At 45.7% G+C, this 22,989-nt stretch overlaps 1 protein-coding gene and 1 pseudogene across 1 annotated transcript in view; both read left to right on the forward strand.

The window, feature by feature from the left end:
• Positions 1-767: 767 nt before the first annotated feature.
• LOC136172957 (cytochrome P450 2J4-like) lies at positions 768-9,151 on the forward strand (annotated as a pseudogene).
• Positions 9,152-16,683: 7,532 nt separating this feature from the next.
• Positions 16,684-22,989, forward strand: part of PARL (presenilin associated rhomboid like) — a 54,201-nt gene continuing 47,895 nt past the window's right edge. Inside the window, exon 1 of the mRNA XM_065943000.1 lies at positions 16,684-16,855. Within this exon, the coding sequence (XP_065799072.1) occupies positions 16,731-16,855 (125 nt within the window). The 5' untranslated portion in view covers positions 16,684-16,730. The remainder of the gene's footprint in view (positions 16,856-22,989) is intronic.

Genomic DNA, 22,989 nt, shown 5'->3' on the forward strand with positions numbered 1-22,989 from the left:
TTCATGCCAAAAGGATGGTGCAGGGAATGGGGTCAACTGAGCTTTCTTTTCAGCCTGGGACCCCATCTCTCCGCAGCTGGCTCAGACTCACAACCACGTGTTCACAGCGTGGTTGGGCCTCGCGCGCCGGTGGTGGTGCTGAGCGGCTTCCAGGTGGTGAAGAAAGCCCTGGTCTCCCACTCAGAGAAGCTCTCAAGCCGGCCCCTCACCCCACTCTTCCGGGACTTAGTTGGAGAAAGAGGCAAGGCTGCCCTCCCTGCTGGGGATGGGGTGGCTGGGTGGGGACTGCACGTGGGGATCCAGTGGGGTGACCCAGAATTGTTGACATGGAGGAACCTGCTGGGAGGACTCGGGTCTCCTCAGATAACTCTGTGCGAGGGGCGAGGGTGGCGTGGGAAGGAACCAGTTCCGGGGGTTAAAAAGACCTGGGTCAAGTCTCAGCTCTGCTCCAGACGAGGCACTCACTCTCTGTCCCTCAGCGCACCCGTCTGTTAGATGGGGAGACTGACTGCTCTCGCCTCCCAGGGACAGGGTTGGGGGGAGGTTAAGTGAGCCACACATCCAAAGGTGCCCAGTACAGCACCTGGCTCAGCAAACGCCCTCCGCCCCCTGTCTCCCCTCCAGGCCCTGTCCTCCCTTCCCTTCTTTATCTCCTCCTCCAGTTCCTATGGGGACTCTTAAAAGCAAAATCAGGTTGGCAGCCTAGGAGGAGGGCACAGCTGAGCCCACCTGGACGGCACCAGACTCACGGACCCCATGAGCCGCAGATGCCCCTCACTGGCTGGCTGGCCAGCCAGAGCACCATCCCAGAGCTGACTGGGAAGGCCGCCAGGGGTCTGCCCTCCCCACCGGGGTGCGGGCCGGGCGGCCTTGGCCCGGGAGGCTGGGAGGGATTGCTAGATGTGCCGCACCCAAGGTCCAGGAGTCATCTGCAGCAATGGGCACACATTTGGTGGCAGTAGAGATGCTTCTGCCTGGCCACACTACGGGGGCTGGGCTGAGGCCCGCTGGCGCTGGAGCTGAGGCTGCAGGAAGAGGCGGCAGAGCTGGTCGAGGCCTTCCACCGGGAACAGGGTGAGGAGTGGCCTGGACAGCCCCCCAATCCCCATAGCACACTCCTGCAGGGAGGCTGAACCGTGTGTGTGTGTGTGTGTGTGTGTGTGTGTGTGTGTGTGCGCGCGCGCGCGCAAGTGTAAAGGAGTGGACCTTCTGCAGGTCCAAGAGGGGACTTATGCTACATCAGTAAATCGGAAATTTCTATAGTGTGGGCAGGTGGGTGGACACAGGCCCAGAATGTCCAGTCCTTGGGGAAGCCTGAAGCCCTTCTCTACAGACGGGGAAATGTGCTCCCCCCAACATCTCGGGCCTTTTACACCACAGACCCTTTGCACGTGCTTGTCCTCCTCTAGAATATCCTAACCCACACCCCTTCCCTCCCTGTGAGAAACCCCAGCTCCTCTCAGACCTGGCTGACATCACCTGCTAAGCAGCCCTCCCCAATCCCAGGTCCCTGCATCCTTTGTTCCCAGCTGGGACACACCTGCCCCACATTCTAGTGTGTTTAAAGTGGTGTGTGTCTCCCACCCCTCTCCTTGCAAACCCAGCACCTGTATCACCAAGCCTGGCCCATAGCTGGTGCTCAGTGATCATTTTCTGAGTGAACACTGAGGACTGAGAATGAATGAATAATACAATGAGCAGCTGTATACAGACTGGAGGAGTGCTCAGGGCAGAGCTCTCTGCCTCTTCACCCTGAGCCCTGCCCCTCTGCTCTCAGATGGACCCTTTGACCCTCAGGCACCCATTGTCTTCCTGGCTTCCCTGGTGGCTCAGATGGTAAAGTGTCTGCCTACAATGCAGGAGACCTGGGTTTAATCCTTGGGTTGGGAAGATCTCCTGGAGAAGGAAATGGCAACCCACTCCAGTATTCTTACCTGGACAATCCCATGGACGGAGGAGCCTGTTAGGCTACAGTTCATGGGGTTGCAAAGAGTTGGACATGACTGAGTGACTTCACTTTCTTTTCACCCATTGTCATATCCACAGCCAGAGTCATTGGGGCCCTTGTGTTCAGCCACCACTTCCTCTCGGAGGATCCCTTCTTCCAGGAACTGATTCAAACCATTAACTTTGGCCTGGCCTTTGTCGGCACCATTTGGTGCCAGTTAAGTTGGCGCTCAAGGAGGCAGGTGTGCGGGTCATTGGACCCCTGGGGGTCCGATATGGGCATGGGCCTCAGCCAGGGCATAACCGGGTGAGTGTCACTTAGGCAGGGGGAGGGCCACAGGACCTGTTTCCGGGTTCCTCCTGATGCCCACCTCAGAGGTCTCAGCCCCCTTCAGCATCCCCAGCAACGTTCTCAGTTCCCCTGACTCAGTGCTGGCACCTGAGTGGCCCCTGGGTGGGCCTCTTACCCCACAGCTAAACGACCTGTTCCCCTGGGCCTTCTGCTGCCTGCCTGGCCCCTACCAGATGTTTAGGTACCAGAAGGCTGTGTGGGGCTATATCCACCGGGAGCTCAACAGGCACAAACTCAGGATATCTGAGGCCCCCAAGGACTTCATCAGCTACTATCTGGCCCAGATCATCAAGGCGGGCCTGAGAGGGCTGCAGAGGGCTGGAGGTGGGGGGGAGGGCCAGAGCAGGGGGAGGGGCAGTCTTCCCAGCTGCATCTCGTTTCAAAGCCATGAACTCAGTTCCTCACCCTGGCCTCAAATCTTTCAAAGCATGCCAAAGTAGCAGCGTTTGGGTTTTTCCTCCGTTCTTCTCCCAGGCCAGCGCTGGCTCCTGCAGACATGGGTAGGGTGGGAAGCAGGGGCCCTAGCTGATGTCAGAGCCAGCACCCCTGGGTCAGTTCCCTCTACCCAGAGAATTCTGGTCACAAGTCTAGGGACTGGCCAGGCCTCTCTCAGGGAGACCCCAGGGCTCTGTTAAAGGAGAGCTTCAGACCTGGAGCGGCTCTCCCCACCGCCTACCCACTAGGCCACGGACGACCCTGTCTCCACATTCAATGAAGAGAACCTGATCCAGGTGGTGGTTGACCTGTTTCTGGGAGGCAGACACCATGGCCACCACTTTGTACTGGGTGCTTATCTACATGGTCCAACATGGAGCCATCCAGGGTAAGGGGGCCAATGGGTACACCCTACTGACTGCCCTGGACTGTGGGCCTCTGGGCTGAAGGCACCGGCCCCTGTCACTGGCTTTGGTCTGTAGCCCTGGGAGGGGGACCCTGTTCTGACCCCTGTGATATGGGAAATGTTCATGGCTTTGAATCAGAAGGGGGAGAGGGGGCAGGGAAGGGATTTCTATTCCTGGCTACTTAGTGAGTATCCTGGGTAAGTAATTCAACCACTTAAAACCAGTGTGAGATGAGGTGGTATTATTTCACTCATTCAGTACTGATTCAGTACCTCTAAGTGCCAGGCCCTGTGTTAATGCCCACTCACGATCACAAAGAAAATGTGGCTAGAGTTCTCTCAGGGACCGACTAGCCATGACCTAAGTTCACATCCTGGTTCCACCAGTTTTGTGACCTTCAGCAGAGTACCTGTCTGGTTGCAGCCTCAGTTTTCCTGTCTGTAAAATGGAGAAGACAATTCCTACTCCATAGGACTCCTTGCATATAGGAAACCTGGTACACAGTGGGTAATCACATATGAATCCTTCTCCTTCCCTTGGAACCGCTAGAGAAGCAAACCCTGCAAAGTCTTGTTCAGGCACTCTGCCTTAGAGAGAGCCTGTCACTGTTGGGACCAAGGGTGGCTGAGTGAGGTGGGGCGACCTAGGAGACCCGAGCCTCCGCGGTTACCTCCGGGTGTGAACCAGGACGGTGGGGAGGCTGAGCTGCAGCACCGTCCTGGGACCCACGCGGAGCTGCCGGCAGAGAAGGTGTAGCAGGAACTGGACTCAGTGCTAGGCACCTCCAGAGCCATCCGCTATGAGGACCGCAGCGACTGCTCTACACCTGCGCTGTCCTCCAGGAGGCGCAGCGCCTCAGCAGCGTCGTGACGGTGGGCGCCGTGCGCCAGTGCGTGACCTCCACTTGCGTGCACGGCCACCCTGTGCTCAAGGTAGGTGGCCCCCGTGTGACCTCACGACCGATCCAGCGCCTGCAGAATGCACCTTTTGCGGGGCAGCCACCCGCTCCAGCTTCTGCCTGTCTGCCGGCTGTCAATCATCCATGCATCCATCTCTATCTATGGCATTCCAGACAAGAGGATTATGATTGTGAAAGAATATACTCATTTAGGGATTTTTTAATATTCTGTACTGTTCAGAAGTAACCCCTGCACATATTTTAATGTTCTTCTTTCCAATCTTTTCTGTCCACATTTTTTTAATGTATCTATGATTATGCTGACTATGTAATTCTGAATTCTTTATGTCATGACCATTGAGTCGGTGATGCCATCCAACCATCTCATCCTCTGTCATCCCTTTCTCCTTGTGCTTTTGATCTTTCCCAGGATCAGGGTCTTTTCTAATGAGTTGGCTCTTCGCATCAGGTAGCAAAGTATTGGAACTTCAGCTTCATCAGCAGTCCTTCCAATGAATATTCAGGGTTGAGTTCCTTTAAGATTGATTGATCTCCTTGCAGTCCAGGGGATTCTCAAGAGTCTTCTCCAGCACTACAGTTTGAAGGCATCAATTCTTCAGTGCTCAGCCTTCTTTACTGTCCAACTCTCACATCTGTATGTGATTACTGGAAAAACCATAGCTTTGACTATACAGACCTTTGTTGGCAAAGTAATGTCTCTGCTTTTTAATATACTGTCTAGGTTTGTCATAGATTTCCTTCCAAGGAGCAAGCATCTTTTAATTTCATGGCTGCAATCACCATCCTCAGTGATTTTAGAGGTTAAAAGGACAAGTACTGAATAAGGAGAGATAGAGAAATAAAGTTAAAAACTATTTAGGTGGAAAACAGCTACTGTATATGTACATAAACTTGAGTCTGAGCTACCTTGGGGTCAAGGCAAAAGAGGAAATCCAAATTAGTTATGACTCTCATGTAATTAAAGCAAGCATACCCGTATGAGGAAAACTTTGGCTTATCACCCTCCAAGAAATTATTATGAAGGTCATCATTCATAACACACTTTTGAAGGCCAGTAGATAATATATATTGAGTGGTGCCTTAAGTAGGAGTTTTTAAAAGATACAGGAATATTTTTCCAAATGGTAGCTTCTTACCTCTAACTCATTTTAAATGATGAAAGTTGACATGAATACATTTTTGTATGGAGTAAAAAAAAAAAGATAAGAGTTGAGGTTTATAGCTCTCTGGTGATCCAACTTGAGACAGGTTTCTGACATGAAATGGGTTCTAATAATTTCTAAAAACTAATAACCTGCTCTCTGCCAAGTCTCACTGTGTTAAAGGATTTGTGTCCACTACAGCATTCAGTCTTCACAATGACTGACTGCTATGCAAATCCTAAGTAAAAGATGTTTATTGAATTAACTGTCTACCTCTCTGCATGCTCGTTGCTTCAGTCTGTTCGACTCTTTGTGACCCCATGGACTGTAGCCCACCATGCTCCTCTGTCCCTGGGATTCTCTAGGCAAGAATACTGGAGTGGGTTGCCATGCCTTCCTCCAGAGGATCTTCCTAACCCAGGGATTGAACCTGTGTCTCTTATATCTCCTGTATTGACAGGTGGATTCTTAACCACTAGCACCACCTGGGAAGCCTACCTCTCTTGTTGTGTAATAAATTACCCCCAAACTTAGCAACTTACAACAACAGCATTTCTGAGAGTCAGAGATCTGAGTGTCTCTGGGTCAGGGCCTAGGTGCTGCTTAGCTGGATGGCTCTGATTCGGTATCTCTCATGATGCTATGATGAAGTTTTTGGCTGCAGCTGCAGTCTTCCCTGAAGGCTCCATAAGGAGGTCCCACATCTTCAGGATTCAGTTGATTCTGGGCAGTTGGCTGGAGGTCGCCCTCAGTTTCTTGACACTGGGAATCTACAGAGGGGAGCTTAAAACAGCTGAACTCCATTAGAGCAAGTGAGAAGACAGAAGCCTTAGTCTTTTTGTAACCTAATCCCACATGATATCATGACTTTTGCCATATTCTATTTGCCAGAAGCGAGTCACTAGAGCCAGCCCACCCTCAAGCAGAGAGGGTTTCACGGGGAGTGGATGCCAGGTACCAAGAATCATTTGGGGAGTGGGGTGTCATTTTAAAGAAGCACAGATGGTAAGGTTGCCGATTTTAATGACGATGTGGCAGAGTCTCTCATCTTGGCACCCAGTGCATGGAGGTGATGGTCAGAGCCCCAAGCCTTCACTCAGAAAGGGGCTTTGGCTCAGCACTGATGCTGCAGCCTGTTCTTGCTAGAAGCCTTGATGGTACAAGATGGTACACCATGGAAATGATGGCTGGAGAGAAGGTATGGGAGCCCCATCTTCTCCATCATGAGATTCTTTGTTCAACTCTTACAACCGTGATTCAGGGCAGATTTGATTGCAAGGGCCTGGCAGGATGTGATCATTAAATTCTTATTAATTTGATCAGACTTGAGATCCCTGCCTCCATACATTTTCTTCTTCATAATAATCCTGTCCTTTTGATGTTGTTGCTATTGTTATTCTTTTTTTAAACAGACAGCTGATGAGAGCTCATGTAACTGCCCTGAACACACAGTTAGTAAGAAACTTAACTGAGTTTAATTCATGTCCTTCTGATTCCAACTTTTTTTATGTCCTTTTTATCATACTCCCTGCCATTCATATTGTTCCAAAAATCCCATTTTAGTAAAGTAAATGAGCCAGCATGTTGGATGGAGATGCTTTGCTTTGTCTGTTGTTCTGTTAGGTTGGCTAATACTGAACAGTCTTTGGCAGTATTTGATCATCATGTTCAGAGGTTAAATGTCTCCTGGATTGTAAGGATAGGACCATGTCATCAACTCATTCTGCTGTTAGTCTGGTAGGAGGCCCCAGGCCCTGGTGGTCTAAGAGTTATACCAAATTAGGTCAAGTTGACAAAGAGGGAACTAGAATTCAGCTCTGTTTTATGCCATCTGGGATTAGAAATTTCCTTATTAATAGCCCATTCTTGCCAATTGATTCTAAGAGTTTTTTCTGTGATAAGAGCTCCAGGGAACCATTAACAGCCTGGAATCAATATCCAGCTTTCCCAGCTTGGGCAAGAGATGTCTCCTGAAAGCAAAATTAAAGCTTGACAGTAGATCATTAAATGTTACAGATATTCCTAAACTGTTCTTAACCATTCCAACAGTCGAGTGACAGTGACAACAGCAATGGCCCCTAATACAGCCCATTTCCTCAGACATTCTGTTTGATTATAAACTCCAAGCTGCCACTTACAGGGAAAAAGTTGGGCTAGAGTCCCCAGGAGGTACCCAGCAGGCAGACCGTTCTATAATTTGGAGGAGAGGGAGGGTTGCCTTGTTGAGTACTGGCTATGTCTGAGCCAGTCCCACGAGTTAAGGTCGCTCAGTCACTTTGCAAGAAGTCCAGAACATCACCCAGAACAGGACATAAATAACTCTGAAGGGAAAAGAGCATCTTGCCCAGAGCCTTTGCATCCAAAGGAGATTGTTAAGAACTGCTGTAATGCAGAGGTTTCTTTATCCCAGGGAGGTAAAACAGTGTGGGGTGGAAGTCCCAGGACGATAACTAGGAAACAGCTTGCTCAGGCAGCAGCAGGAACATGTGCTTCCCATGTAAAAGCCTCTGCCTAAAGCCTGGAGTGAAGAGGCCTGGGTGCCTGTCGGTCTGGATGGCTAGGGTCAGGCCCCTCCCTTTAGGTTTCAGTAGATCAACTAAAAAAAGAGGGGAGAGGGCTTCTGAAAAGATACATGTTATCTCTTTTCTGCATTCCTCATTGGCTTCTCTTTGATGTGCAGGCTTCAAACTGCTGGGGCTTTGTCTTTAATTTCAAGATGTCTTTGTCAAAGCCAAGAATCATGTGGCCAGTTCTCTAGTCCCCCAGGGGTGACCAATTTGATTCCCTGGTGTTGGTTAAGGAGCCGCAGAATAAGAGGCCTGCTTCAGAGCCCTGGGGCTGTGTGTCCCAGGTCCCGGGGCCACAGCAAACCCCTTCCTGGCTCCCCTTGGGCCTCTTGCTCAGCCCAGGGCCTGCGAGGTACGGAGCAGAAGTCACCAACAGGAGGCGTGGGCTCCCATCTGATCAGTCTGATTCTCTTTCCAGTCACTCTTCTTTGCGGTAGAGTGAGGGCTTGGGTTAGGGTTAGAGGTCACCCTCTCCTCTCCCTAATTCTAAGGAGTGAAACTTTCTGTCTCTTCTTCTCTCTCTGCCTCCTTAGTCAGTCTTCCTTACGCTTTGTCTGTCTGCCATTCCATTTCTCCTCTCTCTCTCACGCACACACACAGTCTCTCTCACACACACCACCACCGTTTGTTGCCCTGCGCAGGACTTGGTCCCCTCTGGTCATGCCCACCAGCCACTGGCCCTCTTCCTCGGAGGCAGGAACTGTGTCTCTAGCCCGGTCCTAGGATGGAGGTGGGTGCCCCTTAGCCAAGAGAGTAATGCCCAGCAACTTCACTGCTGTCAGGGTCTCTCTGCTGAATCTCTTTGGGGCTCCCTGGCCCTAGACAACTCTCACCTGCACACCTAGTGTTCCCTGAGCTCATGTCAGCCCAGCATCAGGGTTGGGTGCTGGGTCAACTAAGCTCCTTGAGCTACACCAGCTCGTCTCTGCAGGGTACCATCCTATTGCCCAACCTGGCCTCTGTGCTCTGTGCCCCTGAGAGCTGGGAGACCCCCTGACAGTTCAACCCTGGCCACTTCCTGGGCAAGGATGGAAACTTTGTGGTCAAGGAAGTCTTCCTGCCATTCTCCGCAGGTATGGGGTGTAGCACTGGTCATGGGTGGTGGGTGCGATGGGACCACTGCAGGACTACCTGCCACCTCATGACCTTTCCTTCTGCTTCCAGGGCATCAGGTGTGCCTAGGGGACCAGCTGGCTTGGATGAAGCTCTTGCTGCTGTTTGCCATCCTCCTCAGGACCTTTTCGTTCCAGCTGCCAGGGTGGAGCCCAGGGCTCAGGCTGGAGTACAACTTTGGGGGCACCCGGCAGCCCCAGCCCCAGACGATCTATGCCGTGCCCCGTCTAAACTGCCCCCATCCAGGTCCTAGAGAGGAGGTCCTGTAGCAGACCGGAGTGTGGCGCTTGTCCCCCACAAAGACCTGCCTCAGTCTCTCTCAGCTCCTGAAAAGTTGGAGAAGAACAGAGTTTACCAGCTTAGTGGCCTGTGGTTCTCCCTAACACAAGCTCTGATGCGTGACATTGGAGGGTATACTTATTAAGGATTCTACCAATGTGGTTCAGTTTTGGTAGCTCAGTTCCTAGGATTTTATAAGGTTGGTTAAGAGGTTTGGCCTTGAATCACGTCACAAGATTAATTTGGGGAGTCAAGTCTCACGAGGTAGCCTCTCAGGAGTTCAGAGAGAAAAACCATAAATGCAGTGAGTAAAGTCGCTCAGTCGTGTACGACTCTTTACGACCCCATGGACTGTAGCCTACCAGGCTCCTCCCTCCATGGGATTCTCCAGGCAAGAGTACTGGAGTGGGTTGCCATTTAAATGCAGTAATGCATCTCAATACTATTGATGCAGCCCCTGACAGTCAAAATCTGGGAAGCTCATTTTCTGTCCTCTCCTGCCCTCTCCTGACCAGAGGCAAGAAGTGCATGCCCCTGCAGCCACAAGACTGGGAAAGATCTCCCCAGCAACCTACGATGCCTCAAGTTTTAAAACATTATGTTTCCAGGGACTTCCCTGGTTGGCCTGTTGTTAGGACTCCACGTTTCCACTGCAGGGGGCATCTGTTCAATCCCTGATCGGGTAACCAAGATTCTGCATGCCTCGTGGCACAGCCAAAAAACAAAAAAAACACCCCACTGTGTCTCTAGACAAATATTGCCTATTAAAAAAGAATAATTTAATTAGAAAATTCAAATTAAAGTCAAAATGAGATACCACTACACACCTATTTGTATTGCTAAAAACAAAGTCTTGAACCTAAGTACTGGAATTCTCACACACTGATGATGGGAATGTAAAATGGTTCAATCACATTGGCAATTTCTGGTATAATTTAACATTATACCATACAATCCAGCTGTTTCACCCCTAGCTATTTAACCAAAAGAAATGAAAATATATATCCACAACGAAACATACTATATGATTCCATTTCTATGATATTCTTGGAAAGGCAAAACTATAGGACATAAAACATAAGTGGCTGGCAAGGTCTGGGAGTAGGGTTGTGGATTGACTATAAAGGGACACAAGGGAACTTTTTGGGGTGAGGGGAATGTTCTGTATCTTGATTATGGTGACAGTTACACAACTGAATGTGTTTGTCAAAAATCACTGAACTGCATACTTACAAGGGTGAATGTTATATATAAATCATATCTGAATAAATCTGACTTCTAAGAAAGAAATATCTTTTATCCTTTGACTTATTTAAAAGATGTACCTATGACTGGTAAACAAAGTACAGATATAGAAAACTTACGGTTACCAGGGGATAAGGTGGTGGGAAAGATAAATTGGGAGATTGGGAGTGACATATATATAGTACAATTTATAAAATAGATAGCTAATAAGAACCTGCTGTATATTACAGTGAAGTCAGTAGTCTGCAATGGTCTGTATGGGAAAACAATCTAAAAAAAAGTGGATATATGTATAAGGGTGATTCACTTTGCTGAACACCTGAAACTAACACAACATTGCAAATTAACTATACCCAATAAAAATTATTTTAAAAAAGAACAAAAAGTGTCACTCATCATCTCCTTATATGAAGGGTTAAGTCAAGACCCACTTACAGTGGGTAGTGCAGTCACCGGTGACAGTGCACCCTGAGGGGAATTCAGGATAGAAAAACAGGAGGGTGCATTCTGTGTTTCGGATGTAAGGGCCCCTAGGTAGTTAAGATGCATATCTAAGGAAGGATTTCAAAGACCCCAGATGCTTTCATCTTCCCTTACATAGACAGATAAGCACTAAAATCATTACCTTGAGATATTTGTTCTTCTTGATTAGTAGTAAACTTTTCCTGCTTCACTACCTGTGTTTTCCCCGGTAGCTCAGGGGTAAAGAATCCACCTGCAATGTCCGAGAGACGAGTTCAACGCTTGGGTCAGGAAGATCCCTGGAGTAGGAAATGGCAAACTGCTCCAGTGTTCTTGCTTGGAATATTCCATAGACAGAGGAGCCTGGCGGACTACAGTCCACAGGGTCGCAAAGAGTTGGACACAACTGAGCGTGTGCGTGCACAAACAATTTTCCACAAAAAATGCGTGCACATACTGACCCCTCCCCTACCTGTTAGGAGCAGCTCCTTGAGGCTCTCTGAGAGGCTGTGCTCTGGGCCACAGTCCTCAGTACTGTCCCTGAATAAAACCGAAACTCACTGCTCTTGTGTGTTTTTTCCAGTGGACAAAATGAACCAACATTTCTAATTAGTAGCATATCAGTCATCACTGTGATGAAATAAAATTCCTATTTTATGGCAAGACAGGAAAAAATTTAAGCAAAAAATTTCCTTGCAGCTTTCGGTCTCCCCGCTCCCCTTGAGAGTGTGTGGTGTGTGGCCAGTAACCGGACCTCCGTAAGAGATAGCCGTCCTTCTTAATTTTGTAAAGGGCCATAATGACACAGGACCCACAACTCCCTTCGTATGTGCAGATCTGCACTATGTAAATTGTCAATAATACATCATTTGATGTATATTTGTCTCAAAAGCTTACATAACCATGCTTTGACCTCTAACAGGTGGGAAGTCCTCAGAGCTTTCTGAAAGACTGTCTCCCAGGTTAGAATCCTCAGATTGGCTCTAATAAAAGTTTCCATTCCTTTCTTAGATCGACTATTAATTTTTTCACCCACAACTGTTAAACTGAGCTGGGAAAACTGCAGCCTGAAATAAGGAAACTTGTATTAATTAGCCTCTAGTTTTTCTGCAAGCAAATGTACAAGTTCTTCTAGGCTTTTTTTCCTTCTTTTTTTAAAACTGAAGTGCAGTTGATATACAACATTTCATATGTACTGCAAAATGACTCAGTATGTGTGAGTGCCTGTGTGTGTGCTCAGCTGTATCTGACTCTTTGCGACTCCATGGACTGTAGCCCATAAGGCTCCTCTGTCTATGGAATTTCCCAGGCAAGAATACTGGAGTGGCTGCCATTTCCTACTCCAGGGGATCTTCCCAAAGCAGGGATCGAAACCGCGTCTCCTGTGTCTCCTGTGTTGGCAGGCGGATACTTTACCGCTATGCTGCCTGGAAAGCCCATCAGTTCAGTTCAGTTGCTCAGTTATGTCCGACTCTTTGCGATCCCATGGACTGCATGGGAAGCCCATATATGTGTGTATATATATATATATATTTTCAGATTCTTTTCTGAAAAAAGATGATCACATTATAGGTTATCACAATATATTGAATCTAGTTCCCTGTGCTATACAGTAGGTCCTTGTTGATTATTATATGTATATAGTACTGTGAATGTGTTAATCCCAAAGTCCTATTTTATCCTTTCCTCCCTCGTTCCCATTTGGTAACCATGAGTTTGTTTCTGTGTCTCTTGAGTCTGTTTCTGTTTTGTATGTAAGTTCATTTGTATCGCTTTTTTTAGATTCCACATATAAGTAATATCATATATTTCTCTTTATCTGACTTCACTTGATAAGATAATCTCTAGGTCCATCTATGTTGCTGCAAATGGCAATATTTCATTCCTTTTTATGGCTGAGCACTATTCTCTTACAGGCTTTTTGAGATCTTGAAACTTTCTTGCAGACATGTTCTTTTCTGTGTGGAACCATACCCAGGCCCTGGGTAGTCCAGAATGGGCCCCATTGGGCATGCAGGGTCCCAGAAAGTGGCAAAAAGCCTAGAATTCTCTTGCCTGGATGACCCCCTCACAGGGCTGGCAGCTGTTTGTGACCCAGCAGCCTCTAAGGTTGCTTACCGGCCTCCTGAGAAATCTGTATGCAGGTCAGGAGGACACAGTTAGAACCAGACATGGAACAACTGACTGGTTTCAAACTGGGAAAGAAGTATGTCAAAGTTGTATATCGTCACCTTGCTTATTTAACTTATATGCAGAGTACATCATGCAAAATGCCAGACTGGATGAAGCACTAGCTGGAATCAAGATTGCAGGGAGAAATATCAATAACTTCAGATATGCAGATGACACCACCCTTATGGCAGAAAGTGAAGAGGAACTAAAGAGTTTCTTGATGAAAGTGAAAGAGGAGAGTGAAAAAGTTGGCTTAAAACTCAACATTCAAAAAACTAAGCTCATGGCATCCGGTCCCATCACTTCATGGCAAATAGATAGGGAAACAATGGAAACAGTGACAGACTTTACTTTCTTGGGCTCCAAAATCACTGCAGATGGTGACTGCAGCCATGAAATGAAAAGACGCCTGCTCCTTGGAAGAAAAGCTATGACAAACCTAGACAGCATATTAAAAAGCAGAAACATTACTTTGCCAACAAAGGCCCATCTTGTCAAAGCTATGGTTTTTCCAGTAGTCGTGTATGGATGTGAGAGTTGGACCATAAAGAAAACTGAAGGCTGAAGAATTGATGCTTTTGAACTGTGGTGTTGGAGAAGACTTTTGAGAGTACTTTGGACTGCAAGGAGATCAAACCAGTCAATCCTAAAGGAAATCAGTCCTGAATATTCATTGGAAGGACTGATGCTGAAGCTGAAGCTCCAATATTTTGGCCACCTGATGTGAAGAACTGATTCACTGGAAAAGACCCTGATGCTGGGAAAGATTGAAGGCAGGAGGAGAAGGGGACAACAAAGGATGAGATGATTGGATGGCATCACTGACTTGATAGACATGAGTTTCAGCAATCTCTGGGAATTGGTGATGGACAGGGAAACCTGATGTGCTGCAGTTCATGGAGTCTCAAAGCATCGGAAATGACTGAGACTGAACTGAACTGAACTGACAAAAGCAAGGTTAATTTATTTTAGTTTTTAAAGTAAGGCATGCCCTGGAAGACATCACAAATGCTATTCTCTCTGCCTAGAATATTTCAGCCCTTCTCTTCTCCTGGTAAACTCCATCATTTTCTCTGGGAAGCCTTCTCCCCTACCTCCCATTTCTTATCCCTTGACTGCATTATTTCCCCCTCCTCTAAACCCCGAGAGAGCCTTCTCCTTCTCTGACTGTAGCACTTCTTCCAATGTATTGTAATTGCCTGTTTATTGCCTTGCTCCTTTCTTCCTCAGTAGAGCAAGATCTCTGTGAGGTCAGAGATAGTGTCTTCTAAAGTATATCCCAGATTTAGTATACCGCCTGGCTTTACCAGCTGAGCTACAAGGGAAGTGCAGGAATACTGGAGTGGGTAGCCTATCTTTTCTCCAGTGGATCTTCCCAACCCAGGAATCAAACCGGGGCCTCCTGCCTTGCAGGCAGATTCTTTACCAACTGAGCTATCAGGGAAGACTATACTGCCTGGCATTATGTGTTTAATTAGTATTTAGAGATTGAATGTGGTGTTATTACAGTGCTCAAGTTCACCTAAATCAGAGTGAAGGTCTAAGAGGAAGGACTTAATGGGAACCAAAATGTCACCTCTAAATATGACTCTTTGACATAAAAGTTATTTTGAGCTAAAGGCAATTAAGAAGCAGTAAATGCAAATATAAAATATAACATAAAAGCAGCAGCAAATGCAGACCCTGTCCCCCTCTTTTTCTTTCTAAAGACAGAAAATAAATGTTTCCTTTCAAGGAGACAGATCCTTATCAGTCCAAAGACTGGAGACCAATGTGAAAGTAAAATAAAAATGGAGTCAGTATTGCTAAGAGACCTCTATAGTTTAGAGAGTTGGGAAATCATTGAGAAAGTGTGACCTATGCACTCTTCAGCCTTCTCAGATTCTTCTCAGCCAAAGAATCTGATCTTTGGACAACTTATTGTCTTAATGGCAGGATCCAGAAGATCTATTCACTGTTCCAGAAACTCAAGATAATTATTTGACTCAGCCTAAAATTAACTCATCACAGCCTACCTGTTTATTAAACTCTTACCCTAAAATAACTAGCAAGAGTCCATCCTTTAAGGAAAATTGCCTTATTGGGGAAAATCTCAGTTCCCCAACCAGGCATTGAACCCAAGTCATGGCAGTGAAAACCCAGAATCCTAACCACTAGGCCACCAGGGAACTCTCTAATTCTTGAACAACCTTGTGGCTTTTGCCTTTAGAGTCCTCTGATTCCTTTTCTTACCCGGAATATGTTTTGTTTTACCCTAATCTGTGCCTCTGAATTGCAATTCTTGAGACCCTAAATAAAGCTCTTTGTTCTTTGCAGCTTCCATATTGATTATTATGAGTATTTATTACTAATAATTATTAATATTATTGTTCAACAAGAGACACTGGTGCAATCTGCAACTAACTCTGTTAACCTAACACTTCTCTTCCTACTAAGGAAGATAAGCACTACCTAATCCCGGTTGGACTACCCCTGGCCCAAGCCCCATCATCTGGATAGTTCTTCACAGATTGTTTCTTTGTCTGTTGCTGTGTTGTGTTAGTTGCTAAACTGCATATGACTGTGTCCAGTGGACTGCATCCTTGTCAGGCTCCTCTGTCCATGGGATTTCCCAGGGAGAACACTGGAATGGGTGGCCATTTCCTTCTCTAGGGGATCTTCCCAACTCAGGAATCAAATTCACCTCTCCTGCATTGGCAGGTGGATTCTTTACCACTGAGCCACCAGGGAAGCCCTGTTTCTTTGTAGAAAAGGTATAAAAACTTCCTGTTCTAGCCTCTTCTGATCTTCATTCCTTTGTGAAGACTTCCATGAGCATGTAAAAATTTAATAAAATTGGTGTGCTTTTGTCCTGTTAATGTGTTTGTCACTTTAACTTTCAGACCTGGCCAGGATGGAGGAGAACTTTTTCCTACAGCTTCCTAGAAGAGGTGATGCTCCAAGTTGGTCTGAAGGACAAATTATTTAGGTAGGAAGAGAAGGGAAAGGTGGTTTGGGCAGTGAGGATGGTAATACGAACTCCAGAAAAGGAAGGACTGGAAAAGTTGTGCTTTTCAGAAACTGCAGATGATTCAGTATGATCACAGCTAGGGTAAGAGGGAGGGATGGAGTGGCAGAAAATAAAGTTGACAGGTGGGAAAGAACTGATCAGGAAGTTTGAGTTTTATTTAGAATCTAGATTTTCATGCCAGACTTGGACTTTTTGTTACATGCACAAACTCTTCAGTGTAACATATCATGAAATGGTGAAGTGCAGTAAAAAGAGTAGTAATTTAAGAAAACTTGGGTTGCAATACTGGTTCCTTCACTCACTTCCCTTCGGTAAAAAACAACAAACCAATAACAGTAATAACATCTATCTTAAGTGTTTTGCAGTAATTTTGAGTAATAAATGCAGTAACTTAGGTAAAGTGCCTGGTCCATGGCATCATTCAGTAAATTCGTTTTCCCTCCTCGTTTTCCCCTGGGCCAGTAGGCTGTAGGCCGGGGCGCTAGACCACGACCCTCCCAGGTCCAGACCGAGCGGTGCCAGGAGGACTGACTGTCGACTCTCCATAGGTCGAACCTGGGCTTTGCCGTACGGGGGCGCTCTAGGCTGCTTCTCGGCACTCTATGGTTCTCCCTCGCCCCGGAAGTGGTTTCCGGCTGGGGTTGGTAAGGTCGGGCCATGGTGGGCCAGAGGTTGGGAAGATGGCGTGGCGAGGCTGGGCGCAGAGAAGCTGGGGCTGTGGACAAGCGTGGACTCCGCCAGTGGGCGGCCGCAGCTACGAAGAGCTCACTGCGGCCCTGGCCCCGTCGCGGCTGCTCCGGCGCAGGTAATGACCGACCTCCGGGCTTCTCGCGTCTCAGAGCTGCGATTCCGGCCGCGCATCCTCAGGTGCGGAGGCCGTGCGGGCCTCTTGTACCTCCCCTGCCTCACCCCTTCTTCTCACGCGTCCCTCCTCTCTCTCTTCCCCTTACCCGCGCCGTCCAGTCTTCGCTTCTCGTCGTGCCACCTCGCTCCGGGTCCTCAGTGACCAGCCCCGGCCCAGCTCTCCGTGAGCCCGCTGTGGCCTCTTTCTCGGGAGGGGCGTGTCGGGAAGGGGAAGTAATCTGTAAAGGGCAGATTGGGCACCATACCTCATAATCCCGCGAGCAAATAAAGAATTAACACAGCTGGTAGAGTGGCAGGACCGAGATTTTATTCTCTTATCAGTCTTTATAAAAGTTTGTTTTTCTACAGAATACTTCTTTAGAGGAATTTATAAGGGAAGGCTGAGTCAGAGGAGGGCATCACTTTGCTTCTTGCAAAGTTGTGGGAGAGGCTTTTCTGTTAAAAGAGTTGAGACAGTGGAATATTTGGTTTTCAGATGACTTGGAAAGAAATACTCGATTTTTCCTGAGTAGCAGCTGTGTGAAGAGTATGGTCTATCAGTATTTGCTGTTTTTGTATTAGAATAATTCAACTCTAAATTGAGAGAAATCCCTTAACTAAGGTTCTAGCGTGTATTTGGCTCTGAATTTTCTTTCTGTTGTTTAACAGAGTTTCAATTCCCCGTTTTCTTACTTGGTTAGATGAGTGCCTGAAGTCTACCTGATAGATGATAGCAAGAAGCCTTGTGTTTAGTTTAACACTGGCATTAGCCAGTGTAAATAATTGAGGCTCCAATATGGTGGAGCCATCCTTGATTTTCTTTTTTTTTTTTTTTAACCACAGAAACTTTACACAATCCATGTGAGATTTCTGAACCTGTGCCCATGAGGCAAGACAAGTCTTTTTCTCTTAGGCATGTAACTGACATGTAAATTAACACAAATGCAAGTCAGACCTACACACTGTTGACAAATAACTTGTAGTCCCTATTTTAGTATTATCATAACGGGGATGCTCAAAGGGCATCCTTAATTTTCAAATCATCTGGAGTGTCTGTAGACTGTATTTCCCAGGCCTTAGCTCAGTCCTGTCGACTTGCCCGGTGGGCAGGAGGTGGGTTGGGGGAAAGGATGTGGGTTGTGGGAGAAGAGGGAAAGAACCTGTAGTTCTAAACAGGCACTGAATGCAGGATCAGAGATTTGTGGTAAAATGGCTTACATTGTACTTAACTTCATGATACAGGGGAACATGGGGCCTCAGCACTAACCTAAAACTCCTAAGGAGATGGGAGAATGAGGAGATCAGGTGGAGGTGGTAATTTATATCAGTGGTCCTGATTTCATTCTTTATTCCAAACCCCAGTTGAAACTGCATAGTTTGAGAGGGAAGAAGAGTGAATATAGCTATTAGGAAGCAACAGGTGTTCAATATTCAAGATCTGTGTTAGGAAGGGGAAGGAAGAGAAGAACAACTTAGTTAAAGAGGAGGCTCCAGTAAAAATTGGAGACCATTTGAAACAAGTACATGTGGTGTTGAAGATTACCATCACAAGTTTTTAGTTTGTCATTCATATGCAGAGTTTGAAATTGACATTTTTTGCGGTGACATTAAAAAAGAGATTGTAGGTAAGGCTGAAATCTAACTTCTAGAAAGAAGCAAGTTTCTTTGTATGTAACTTTATTAGATCTGCTTTCACTTCTCGAGGTTCTAAAATTAGTATATGGAGGAATGAAGTCAGTGATATGGTTAAAAAACAGAGGTCTGGGCTTAGTGCTTGTGATTTTTTGTTGTAACAGGAGTGAAGTGTGGCTGAGAATTTGCTTTTTTTTTTTTTAAACAAGAACTACAGGTGGTGATATTCCTCAAAATTTCTGCAAACTATAATGGCAGGCCCAAGGCAGCCTGCCAGCCAAGAATAGTTTCTGTGCTTTAAAAGACTAAACAGTATGCCACAGAGATTTAAGTTGTTTTCACAAAGACTGAAATATTTATTGTCTGGCTCTTTACAGAAAATGAAGAACATCTCACTTAAGAGTTTTTAGAAACTTTACCATCATCAAACTATTGGCAGCACTTCTGAAAAATGGTTTAGGCTTGAAAGAAGCCTAAAAAAAAAAAAAAAGAAAGAAGTCTGTATAATTTGTCAGTTGTATGTATCATTTATACGGAGCATAAATCTTAAATTTAGACTGAGATGACAGTCTTAAGATATATTTAGGTTAAATATTTGACAAATTAGTAAATCTGGTATATTTATTTCCCTTTTAATTTTCCACCTATTAACTCAAGATGAGTTTTAAGAAAATAACTGTGACATGCTTACGCCAGTCAGGAGCTTGGTGTACCTCCTCCAACCAAATGACTGGAAATTCCAGGATACTCTTTTGAGAGGGAAAGAGGGTGTGGATGCTATGCTGGGAATGAACCAAAAATGCTCACTGTCAGTCTAGTTAAACTTTTGTATTGGAATTCTTCGTTTGGTTACAAATCCTATTTTTTAAATTCTAGTCAGTTAGGATTAACCTGTAGATAACTACTGTAATTTAAGTGGAAATATTGTTGGAAGAGTGAGGGATTAGGTTCTAGCTCCTGCTATTCAAAGTGGTTCATGAAGCAGCAGTTTAGGACAGGGGTTTGTCAGACTTATTTTATAAAAGTCTAGATAAAAAATAGGGCCATGTAGGTCTTTGTCAGATATTATTTTTTTTTTAAACAACTCTTTAAAAATGCAAAAGGTATTTTAAGCTGGAATAACAAATTCTCTCTGCAGGCCATAGTTTGTCAGTCTGTAAGTTAGGAGCTTGTTTAGAAATGCAGCATCTCAGACTCACCCTAGACCTACTGAATTAGAATCTTTTTTTTTTTTTTTTTAAACAGGACCCCCAGGTGATTTGTGTAGAGACTAAAGCTTTCCCCACATCTGTGGTAAATCGCAACTTTTCAACCCTCCCACACTTGAGAATTACCTGGGAAGCCCTTAAAAAATACTGATGCACTGGTTCCATCCCTGGAGATTCTGATTTAATTGGTCTGATGTGGAGCCATGGTGTCCTATTTTAAAGAGCTTACCAGGCAATACTAAGGTATAATATGGGAAAGGAAAAGCTGTTTTCCCTCTACCAATCTTAGATTTATTGGCTGGGACCCTGCCAGACTAACAAAAAAACTGGTTAATAAGGGGAAACCGTGCTTTGCACGAATACCTGGGAGTACTCAGTGATGAGTAACCGAAAGGGATGGTTAGAACTTGGTCTTATATGGCATTTTAACAAAAGAAAATCTAAGTTGTAGAGAAATGAGAATGCAAAGGGAAAGGACTTTGAGTTTCTAGGGCAGCAAATAGTGGGAAGTTAATATGGGGGCAAGTTAGTAAAGATTGTTATGTAGATTCCTCTGATGCTTTCTCTGGGTTCATAGGGTCTTGAGTTGTCTTATGATTAACTTCTGTCCTTCCTGGTAGAGACGGTGGGGTTGCGGGGGTGGGGGGGGGGTGCGGGGCAGGGAGTGGGTACACCTTTACAAGTGTGTATCCTGCTTCTAGGCCTATAGGGGCAGGGCAGAGAGTTTTTCTTATATCTGCTGCTTCTCAGTTGCCTTCAGCTCAGAATAATCCCCATGCCAAAGTGGCATGTTTGGGGGTGGGGTGTTCTACTCCTCTTCAGGAGCCAGGTGTAAAAATTACTGTTCCAGACTATGCTTTCAGAGTCATAACTGCCTCTGCCATAGTTAATGTGGTAGATTTTAAAACATGGCCACAGTCATTTACAGCTTTTCTCATCTGGAGCTGGAATCTATTTCCCTTTTTCTTGAAGCAGGGTTGGCCTTGTGACTAACTTTGACCAGTGGCATGTGGAAGAAGTACTGTCCAAGGTTCATAGTCTGAACCTCAAGAGGCCTTGCAGCTTTATCCTTTTCTGTCTTGGAACACTCTCACTGTTATGGTTAAAGCTCTTGTTAGACTAGACTAGAGATTACTGAGACCATTTAGAAAGAGAGAACCAGCTAACAGCCAATATTGAGGCTCCAGATATGGCAGGGAGGCCATCATAGCCTCTCCAGCTCCAGTTAAGCAGCCAGATGACTGGCTGATTGAGTGATTCCAGATGAGACCAGCAGAACTGCCCAGCCAAGGGCAGCTACCTCACAGAATCATGAGATGTCATTATGCTTTTAGGACAGTGAAGTCTTGGGATGGTCTGTTAGGCAATAATAAATGAGGCAACTGGGGAAGCTGCTACTAGATATGAATCTGCTGACCAGAGTAAGAACTGTGTTGCCTCCACCATTCCACAGGAGTGATGCCTTGTGTCCTGCCTTCTCACTAAACCCAGTTCTGACCCAGTTCTGGCTAGTGAATCTGATGAGAAGGCGTTGGTCACATCACAAACTCTAACTGAAAGGATATCTGGAAAATAGTTTTTAGCTTCCCAGTCCCTGCATCATGTGAATGTAGCTTAGGTGAAAGGAATAGGTGTTCAGTGAGCCAAGTCACAGTACTTAATTCTCTCCAAGTTCTATATGTCCACCTGTAGCATATATATTCTGCATCTGAACTGTCCCTGGGGCCAGTTTGTGTAACATGTTCTTTGTGTCCTCAGTCCCACACTTAACTTTTGTTGAGATTCTCAAGATAAATATTCTAGGCAAAACATGCCCAACCTGGCGTGTTTGTGTTCCTTTTCAGGCATTGTGCTTCAGAATTGTAAATGAGTTGAAGAACTGTTGAAGTAGTCTTTCATTAGAAGTGATTGAGTACATATCCTGTAGTATTAAGCTATTGGAGATAGAAAGAAATCTCATCCTTCATATATCATGGTCTAAAAAGAGAAAAATATGGCCTAGTGGTTAGGTTAGGATTCCAGGAGCTCATTGCCATGGCCTGGGTTCAGCCCCTGATCAGAGAGCTGAAGTTCTGGAAGCCTCCTGGCAAAGCAGGAAAAATAAACAAAACAGCCACCAGCTACACTGGGTTACAATTTGTAACCATTTACAAGGAAACATTTAAAGGAAATGTATTCCTATGATACATAATTCCTTTATGTCACACATTTTGTTTCTTGACACAGAGTGGTGTTAACTTTGTTTACTAGACTTAGCTCTGAATTAGGGATTGAACCTGGTAGCTCAGACAGTAAAGAATCCTCCCACAGTGCAGGAGGCCTGGGTTCAATCATTGGATCAGGAAGATCCCCTGGAGAAAGGAGTGGCTACTCCAGTATTCTTGCCCAGAGAATCCCATGGACAGAGGAGCCTGGTGGGCTGCAGTCCATGGGGTCATAAAGAGTTGGACACAACTGAGAGACTAAGCACATTAGTCTAAATTACTTTGGAGTTTTAAGAAAAATCAAATCCAATTGCAAAGGATTAACACACTTTTAAAGGTGTTATCAGTTAGGAATGACCTTGGTTGTAAGTTAATTGTTGCTTAAATAAATGAGAGAAGTACTTAGCTTAAAATGATTGGAGGTAGGTAACTGTTGTCTTTGCTCAGTAGCTCAAAGAATGTCAAGGTTAGTACCGGAAGCCCTTGGCCTTTCTCTTGACATTCAAGATGACTGCCCTGTCTCTAGAGACTTACGTCCTTTTTCAAGGCAAAAAGAAATGGGAGGGATGTGACGTTAGTGATACCTCCATTTTTACTGGATAAGCAAAACCTTTTCAAGAGGTTTCTAAATAATTAAGTCTCATTTTGTTAGAACTCTGTAATATGGCCACCCCTAGCCATAGGAGAGCCTCATAAAGTGAAGACATTTATCTTTCTTAGCCTCTGCAGAAAAAGCAGGCAATAGAACAAGAAATAGAAAAGTAGATTTGCAATTTGCCATTCAATAGTTATTTGCTAAAGGATATGGTTTTCCCAGTAGTCAAGTATGGATCTGAGAGTTGGGCCATAAAGAAGACTGAACACTGAAGAATTGATGCTTTCAAATTGTGGTGTGGGAGAAGATTCAAGAGTCCCTTGGACAGCAAGGAGATTCAAACCAGTTAATCCTAAAGGAAATCAACCCTTAATAATTACTGTAAGGACTGATACTGAAGCTCCAATACTTTGGCCACCTAACGCGAAGAGCCAACTCAACTGGAAGAGACCTTGAT

The sequence above is a fragment of the Muntiacus reevesi genome, chromosome 8 (genome assembly GCF_963930625.1).
Source record: "Muntiacus reevesi chromosome 8, mMunRee1.1, whole genome shotgun sequence".
In the NCBI taxonomy this organism is placed as follows: Eukaryota; Metazoa; Chordata; class Mammalia; order Artiodactyla; family Cervidae; genus Muntiacus; species Muntiacus reevesi.